The sequence below is a fragment of the Tachysurus vachellii genome, chromosome 13 (genome assembly GCF_030014155.1).
Source record: "Tachysurus vachellii isolate PV-2020 chromosome 13, HZAU_Pvac_v1, whole genome shotgun sequence".
In the NCBI taxonomy this organism is placed as follows: Eukaryota; Metazoa; Chordata; class Actinopteri; order Siluriformes; family Bagridae; genus Tachysurus; species Tachysurus vachellii.
Genome location: NC_083472.1, coordinates 8037501 through 8046010, shown reverse-complemented (window position 1 = coordinate 8046010; position 8510 = coordinate 8037501). Strand labels below are relative to the sequence as shown.

General features: G+C 40.9%; 1 protein-coding gene across 1 annotated transcript in view; it reads right to left on the bottom strand.

Annotated features, from left to right (window-relative positions):
* Window positions 1-3448: 3448 nt before the first annotated feature.
* Window positions 3449-8510, bottom strand: part of ppargc1b (peroxisome proliferator-activated receptor gamma, coactivator 1 beta) — a 36360-nt gene continuing 31298 nt past the window's right edge. The window contains exons 5-12 of the mRNA XM_060884609.1: window positions 7527-8451; window positions 7378-7423; window positions 6983-7038; window positions 5625-6117; window positions 5476-5536; window positions 4983-5101; window positions 4761-4894; window positions 3449-4339 (exon numbers count right to left, since the gene is read on the bottom strand). Coding sequence (XP_060740592.1) covers window positions 4248-4339; window positions 4761-4894; window positions 4983-5101; window positions 5476-5536; window positions 5625-6117; window positions 6983-7038; window positions 7378-7423; window positions 7527-8451 — 1926 coding nt within the window. The 3' untranslated portion in view covers window positions 3449-4247. The remainder of the gene's footprint in view (window positions 4340-4760; window positions 4895-4982; window positions 5102-5475; window positions 5537-5624; window positions 6118-6982; window positions 7039-7377; window positions 7424-7526; window positions 8452-8510) is intronic.

The following is an 8510-nucleotide window of genomic DNA, read 5'->3' as shown; positions in this document are numbered from 1 at the left end:
TGCAGATATCAGCATCAAACAAGGGAATGAGGCAGGAAGAAGCCACCAGCAGCATCACTAGGATACTGCTTTAATGTAAAGGGTCTTTTCTTCCTCCTTCCCATCTAAGACTTTGCCTGGTTACAGAGTCTTCGCTAGCCAATCGTGCATCTAATGCTGGCACAGTGTGCACCTCAGAATGTAACAGGGATTCAGCGTCCTTCTCTCACGAGCTCCAGTCCAACCCATACTACTCTTTCCAGGAATAATCTCACAGTGCTTACAGTGCTTGATGTGGAGGGTAATTCAGCCCACAACACATTAATCTTTGTCAATCTTATTTCCTTGCGATGACGTGAAGCATAACACAAATAAATGATCAAAACACTGTACCACATGCTTTAACAGACAGCACACATTGTCAGTGTTCATTAGGACTTTTTATTGTCTGGAGCCAAATCAATGAATATATGTTTTTTTTTAATTATTATTATTATTATTATTATTCTTTTTTTTTTTTTTTTTTTTTACAGTATATGAGGATCAGTTTCTACAGTTTAATAATGTAAACAATCTCAAGAAGAGAAATGTATTCAGTTTAAAAGGAAGCCATCATCTTTTTTCCAACTATTTACATGAATTAAAATATAATTTATAACATCAGATAATTCCCACCGTATAGATAATCTGTGAAACTAGATTTCAACAATTCAAAAATACTGAAATGCATTTGTCTCTGTTCTCAAGACTTATGAAATCACACAATACAAAGAAAAAAAAACACCATTAAAAGACATTCAATCTAAGTGGCATATAAATAAAAAAAAGAAAAAAAAAGAAAGAAAAACAAACAAAAAAACCTAAAAATAAACCAATATATGTAAAAATATAAAATCTTACTAGAAGTATTTACCATATTCCAAAAAACAACATTAAAAAAAAAAAGTAAAATCATAGTGAGTTTGATAGTCATTTGATGTAAAGTAAAAAAAAAAATATCAATAGAAATGAAACAACAAAGAAATCAATGTATGCCCTTTGATGCTGATTTCGTTTTCACCAAACACGTGATACTGAAGCAGAAAGACTACAACCATCACTGGCTTCATGGATTCACAAAGATGTCAGACGCTCTGTTCGCTGAGGCTTCGGCACCAATTGAACACAAAAGCGGGATACTTATGATCATAATGTAGAGTCAATAAACTAATATTTGATCCAATAATCGATGGGTTAGTTGGCAGATATTTTCCAATATAGGGTTATTTTCTGACCGAGGATGTGACACGGTGATAAAGTGAGAAGGTTTGACTTTTTCCTTACACTTTTTTTACCTAGCAATGAAAATAAGGATGCACTCACACACTTGCTCTCACACACGAGGGCAGAGAATAGAAGGCCGGTCATTACATTCACTCATGAGAAAGACTCAGTGTGGTACTGCACTTTTCCTATACATACATTAAGTATACTTTTTGGTCAAATAGTGATTGCTAAAATGGAGATGTATTGCATTTAAAGAGGATTCCCTTTGGGAGGTTTTTTTCCCTTACATTTGGATTATCTCAGTCTGTACATTCTAGATTGACACCGTATGTTGAAATGTATAGAAGTGCTTTCAAATGCTGAATAAATGGTCAAAATTCTATAAGAAATTATATCTTCTATATATATATATATATATTTATATATTTATCTACACCAACACAAATACATATAGATTTATATATATGTACTCTATATATCTTTTTGTATGGCTGTATTGAAAAAAGTTCACTTAAGAAAACAGATTGGACATTTAAAGGACAGTAGAGATTATTAATAAAAGCTTAAAAGTTTCCCCCCTATTGGTTTAAGGCTCTCCTGATGGGACTGTCTGTAAGACCTCCATATGACCCATTAGTGTACGAGTACTGAATCCCCCACTCCAGCAGGTCTATGACATACACTTGCACATTCATGCTCTCTCTCTCTCTCTCTCTCTCTCACACACACACACACACTCACACAGTCAAAATCGTACACGTTCACAATTGCGTGTGAGGGATTTGATAGCGATATTATACCCAACATCCAAAGTCAAGGAAACGACATCTTACAGATTAGTTAATGAGTATTTCCTTGCGACATACAGGACAGGATCTCATCTCAAAGATCGACAAATAATTTTCAGAATAAATCCTTTCCTTTAGGAGAATGACCATCTCTGATAACATGTATTGCATCTTAAATCAGGTTTTTTTTTTTCTTAAAACAAAAGAAAGATTTCATTACAATAATTTAAAAAAGCAAGAAAGAACAACATAGTTCATCATCTTCTAAAGGGATTCTTTTTTACAACAGAGTTTGACTTCTGAAGCCACGTCCCTTTTCGTGCTTCCCTGTATTGCTCACTCTTAAATCCTCCCAATGCGCTTGCACCATTAATACACTTTCACCCTACTAGACACCCTGACAAGCCTGTTTTTGAACGCATAAGTGAACACGTCGCTGTACAATACACAACCATACAAGTCATGTTTACATTAGACACAGGGCTATGTACAGATTATATACCTATGTATATATAGATCTATATATAGTCATGTAAACAGCACATCCTCCTTCAGTAGTATACGTACTAAAGACAAACACTCATTCGGGTTCTTTTTAACAGTGTGGGTATTACGAAAAACGCGTATGAACGATTATCTACGGTTGGCCGAAAAGGCACATCCTGATAAAGTAGCCTTAACGCTGAATAAGGCCTGTTGTACTTAGTGTGCGCTCAATTAAAGTCAAAGGAGGATTCAAATGATGTAAACATTCAGATTCCTGGTGTGTTACTGAGGAGGTGATTGGTTAAAACAGGTGAGGCAGGGATCATGCATAAGAAACACACACACACACACACACACACACTTTTAAAAGCACATGGCTCCACTATACAGGATCTACAGGATAGAGTCAAAACCCCCATATATAAAAACAAAAACAAAAGCAGAGAGTGACCATCTCCCAGCTTCATAAAACTGGGGGCTGAGTCCATCCCAGGACCCGAGAAAACACAGACGACACACTCAGATACACGTAGGTACACTTTTTCACTCCAAACACAGACAGAGAACGATAAAGAGTTTAAAGTACGAGGCAAGAGCTAGAAAAACCCGAAGACCTTCCCCTATTAGATAGGAAAGAGTAAAAAACTGAGTACTGTATAGAGAGAGCATGTGAGAGAGGGAGATGTAAACAACATAGAGATACGCTGGTATCTCTCGGGAGATTAAGCTTCAGAAATAACTTCCTCCCGGATTTCCATGGCCCTTCTCTCTACCCGTAGACACTCGTCTTATTCCAATGGCTATTGAGTTGATGGGATGTGCTACTAGCTGATACTGATCAACATTCATATCCTCAAGGGATACATTCTACTGAAAGACGTCTATCGTAATGGTCGTTGTTTTTTTTCTTCTTCATTCTAAATAGGACACTACGCATCCAAGTGCATTGATTTCATACCTAGAACCTGACACAATGAGAGCTTTATGGACGTGATGGGGTAAATGTGAGTGGTGCAGTTGTACAGTAGTAGTACAGTAAAGTTGGTCAGGTCTTCGGGCTCCATTGCTTGTTATATGTGGCAGCCAGCAGCAAGAACCCAACCATAAAAGGAGGGAAGAGGCAAGAAAACCACAAGCGCTACCTCGTTTGAGTGCATAGATGAAATAAGGAAGCACTAAAATGACAAAAAAAAAAAAAAAAAAGACAAATATTTTTTTTCGTTCCTTTTTGATTTGTAAACTCTACATTGTAAGGAGTTAATTTTTTTTTTTGTCGTTTGTTTTCCCCCCGACTTTTTGTCATTGTAACACACAGTTGAACATCCATAAAGTTTTGCTAATATAAAGCAATTATCATTTATATACTTGTACGACAAAATGGTGAACGTTGCAGTTCCACCGAAAAAAGTGACAAAAGGTTACAAAAAACCCTAAGCAAAAAAGCAACACACGTACAGACGTCACAACGACCAAACGAAGAGAGCAAGGGTTTGCTACAGAAAGCCAGGGCCACTCAGAGGCCACTAGTGTTTGACGTCCACACACTTCTTTCTGTTGTTGTTTCATTTCTCAGTTTCGTCCTCATGCCTCAGCAGCACTCCGGCCTCAATAAGAAGGTCCAATTGTTTCACGATTTCAATGTTCAAAAATGTAAACATGAGGTGGAGTCTGGGCTGAGGTTGTGAGGTGGCTCAGGAGTGACGATCGCTGAGCTTTCAGTAAGGCGTATCAGCGGTGTAGACTCCTCTGAGCCTCCTTAAGCAAAGTGTCAAAGTCCATTGCGTCATACTTGCTCTTCACTGGGCCTGGTCCTGCTTCATCTGAACCAAATACAAAGCACAGGTCCAGTAGGACATTACAAACATGTAGGAAGTCATGGAAAAATGACTACTTTTACTACTAGACAACATTTAAATTCAAAACAAAATCTACAGTAAAACAACATTCATTTAGAGCTCACCATATGATCAGAGCACTTAAGTCTGACTTGGTGAATAGTTTATGCCAGTTTAGTCTAGTACAATCTAGTCTAGTCTAGTCTAGTATAATATGCCTTAATTTGATAACATGCCTTAGTTTTATTACATATATCTGGTACCAACAATCAAGCCACTGTTATAAATAATGAGAAAGTGTAAAGGTGTTCCTAATAAAGTGGATGTTAAGTGTATGTTTTTCAATAAACTGTAAACTCTAACTCATTCTACATCCGAATTGACTCCATCACTTCTTGCATCTTACCCAGATCTATGTATCGCTTCCTGCTGAACCGCCGACTGCCATTTCCAGCATACTGACCCACAGAGTCATTCTGCCTGTGCTTCTGATTCAGCTCATTTTGATTCTGCCTGAAAGTGATGACTCCACAGCGCTCTCTAAAAACACACACACAAGTTAGAATCCCTCACATTACATACCATACTTACTAGCACAAGTAAGAAAAGGGCCAGGATGTGAACCTACTCTTTTTTGACGAGCACTCGGCAGTCCTCTGGTTCGCCAAAGGCTTTGAAGCGTTTGCGCAGAACAGCCTGTGTGACGCTGCTCGGCAGATTGTGAATGTACAATACTTGGCACTTGTCCTAAAACCACAGAATGATATACAATTATGAGTTAGCAGTCATAGGTTTTTTCTCGAAAACATTATTCTTAAAAGCACTATATTGTGCTCATGTGCATTTATTTACAGTCACTGAATTTCTCAGACGCTTTTATCCAGAGAGACTTCCATTCTGTTCAATTCATTCATACAACCGAGCATTGAGGGATAAGGGTCTTGTTCAGGGGCCCAGTAGTTGCAGCTTGGTGGACCTGTGATTTGAACTCTCAACCTTCCGATTGGTAGTCCAACACCTTAACCACCACATCCCCACATTTACGTATCCCCACGTAAGTATGTGTTGGTCATCTCCAAAAGATACATTTGTGTAGATTATTCAACCTAGTCACTACTTACCCCATCCTCCTCTTGCCCGTGTGTAGTGTTATTGCTCTGCTTGTCACAGTGGCTCTCACAGCTGCAACAAACCAAAGAGCAGAGAGTTAAAAAGAGACCAACTTCCAAAGGGAAACATGCGAGGAAAAATCAGGTGGCTCCAGACCTACCTGAGGTTGATCTGATGGCAGGGTGAGGGTGGCTGGCATGAGTCTGGGCACTCGGAATCAGCCTCAGGAGTGGGTGTGCAGGCAGGCGAGGGCTGTCCTGTCTCGGCAGGTTGGTGTGGGGAGAAGCCTGGGTGTAAATCAGCCTGTTGGCCCTCTGTCACCTCCTGCCTGTTTTTCTCCCCCATCTTGTCCTCCTCTTCCTCCTGATCCTTAGTATAGCAAACAGATACTGGGAGGATGCTAGCAATCCTTTTGTGGCTTTCCCCTAAGTTTAGCATGCAGTAGTCATGGTCTCTGTAGGCACCCTTGCTCTGGATCTCGCCTGTTGGGCCCATGCGCCGCAGTTGGGCATACAGCTCTGTCTGCTCTGGAAGTTTCCTCAGATGTGTCCGCACTGGGCACAAGCTCTTGCCGGGAAGATCGGCTTTGCCCTCAGGCTTAAAGAGCTCCTCATCGACCGGTTTGTGGGGAGGAGTTGTGGGTGGGGTGAGTCCTGGAAAACGGAACACACTTTTTAAAGTAAGCCAAAATGAAATAAAAAAAAATAAATAAATAATAAAAAAAAATAAAATAAAATCCAAACACATCCAGTAAATCTAAACACATCCAAATCCAAGGCTTAAATGTAAACACAGGTTTAAATCTAAACTTTTTTTTAAAAAATCTAAATCTAAACTTTAGTCTTGAGTCTAACTTTAGTTTCAGACTCTGACGTAAGTTGAATTCTTTCTTGTAAACTTTAATGATTTTTGTGAATGTATTGAAATGAAAAAAAAAAACATTGGCCAAATCTATGCTCAAGCTAGTTGTTACAGATTGAGCCCCAACCTTAATGGGACCATCTAAAGCCATGCACTTAAATGTTCTAGCCTATAAAGGCTGATGATTGAATGTTATTGCAGGAAGCTGAGCTGAGATAAATGTGACTGGATGGATGTTGGTTGTTTTTTAATTTCCAGCAAAGTCAAAGAAACAATTTTTTCCCATCTTTCAGCAGATCATATTCAATCACCAAAGAACAACAAAAACACAAAAATGTTCTGACTTGAATATTATTAACCTAACCCCACTTTTAATGGCTGAAATGGTTTACAATGTTAAAATTATTTATATAGCTGTTACGTATTATGTTGATAAGTCTACAATGAGTGAGTGCTGTCAGGTGTAAACCAGCACCATGCTATTTGCTATGTAAATGTCACAGGCAGTCGAAACTAGTGGCTCTGATGTAATGGAACTCTCTGCTTCATTATTCATTTAGTCGTCTACCTCACGAGCACGACGGCTAATCCTGTGAGTACATGGCTTCCCATGGCATGAGTTTGAACTTACACCACTGTTTGAGAGCGTGACATTACCTGCAGTGCCGCACAGTTCCACGCACAGAGTCTGCTCAAACGGCCTTCCTGGATCTCTGATCGTGCCAAACAGAGAGTGAAGAGTTAATGGCTTTATGACTTTAGAAAATGGAGAACAGCATGAACAAGAATGAAAAACCAATTCATCAAAAAAAGCTAAACAAAATAATATTTATGATACTGATATGCTAAGCACTGCTTAGCAATTTGGGTCGCTTTAGCATTAATCTATAATTAGCTGATCAACTGGCTTCATTTCTAGCAAGGTGTTTCGGATATTAAAGGTGTAGCATCACTACGTGTCTCCCAGACGTCGCTTGGGAGGCATCCAGAAACATTTGAAGTGTTTAGGATCCGGCAAATCTACAGCATAGTAGGAGTTATGGAATACACACCCTGTGGGTTTAGGAGTCAGCGGCAGGCAGAGGCAGGCACGCTTCTCTGCAATCAGAGAAAAAAGAACAGACAGACTTCCTCAGTTATAACCAAGTTATCACCAAGTTAGTTGTTTTCCAATCTTCCTGTCATATTGTTTGTGTCTTACCGTCATTACAGCAGAGGCTTGGGCTTTCAGGGCTCTTCTGCGAGTCTGCTTTCTCAATGCTGTCTTCAGCAGGGGAATCCACAGGAGGGTGGCGGACTGCACTCTCCTCTTTATTGGAGTGTCCACTCGGACGTAACCTTTTTGCAAATCGACTAGGGAAGGAGGCTAAGCGGCGGGAGCGGCGCACCGAAAACGAGCCCTCGTCTATTTCAGGGCATTTAGGCCGCTTGGCAGCCACCTGAGATCCTTCGATGACGCTTGTGTCTTTGTGCTCAGCTTTGGGCCGGGCAGCAGTGGTCCTGCTGTGGCTGTACGGTGGGCTGTGCAGTCTGTAAGGCTTGCTCACATCAAAGGAAGCGACAGCCTCCAGCAGCTCCTTCAGCAGAGAGTGCGCTTTAGTTTCTCTGCGCCGTACAAAAGGAATCTTGGGTTTAGTTGTTCTAGTTGTGCTGCTGTTGTAGAGGGTAATGGGCAGGGTGGCAGGTTTAACACAGCTGGGAGTGGTAATACGGGAGACTACAGGGTTCTCAGGCTTGGTCTTGCGTGCCACATTTTCACGCTCCTTGCGATCCCAGCTGGCCTGCTTGCGTGATGGTACACAGTATGTGTGCATGTAGCGGATCAGCTCCACCACAGAGTGGCGCTCTTTCTCCGAGGGGAACTGAGGCTGGAGCGGCTCAGCATACACTGTGGACTCCACCTCGCTGCTGGATGAAGACTCCTCTTCCTCCTCATCCTCCCCTTCCTCATCGTCCGAGTCACTGTCCTCATCTTCCTCTTCTTCTTCCCCCTCCTCCTCAGTATCAGCTGCAGGTGTGTCCTCAGTGTTGGCCTCCTGGGTGAGGTGGCGGTGCAGCTCAGTGCAGAGATGACTGACGGGCCTGAACGCTCGCGGCTTCCTCTCCACTGTGCACGTTCTGTCCCTCTGTAATGAGGCCAAAGGAAAGAGAGAGAATAATGATATTTTTATAACATTTCCAAGAA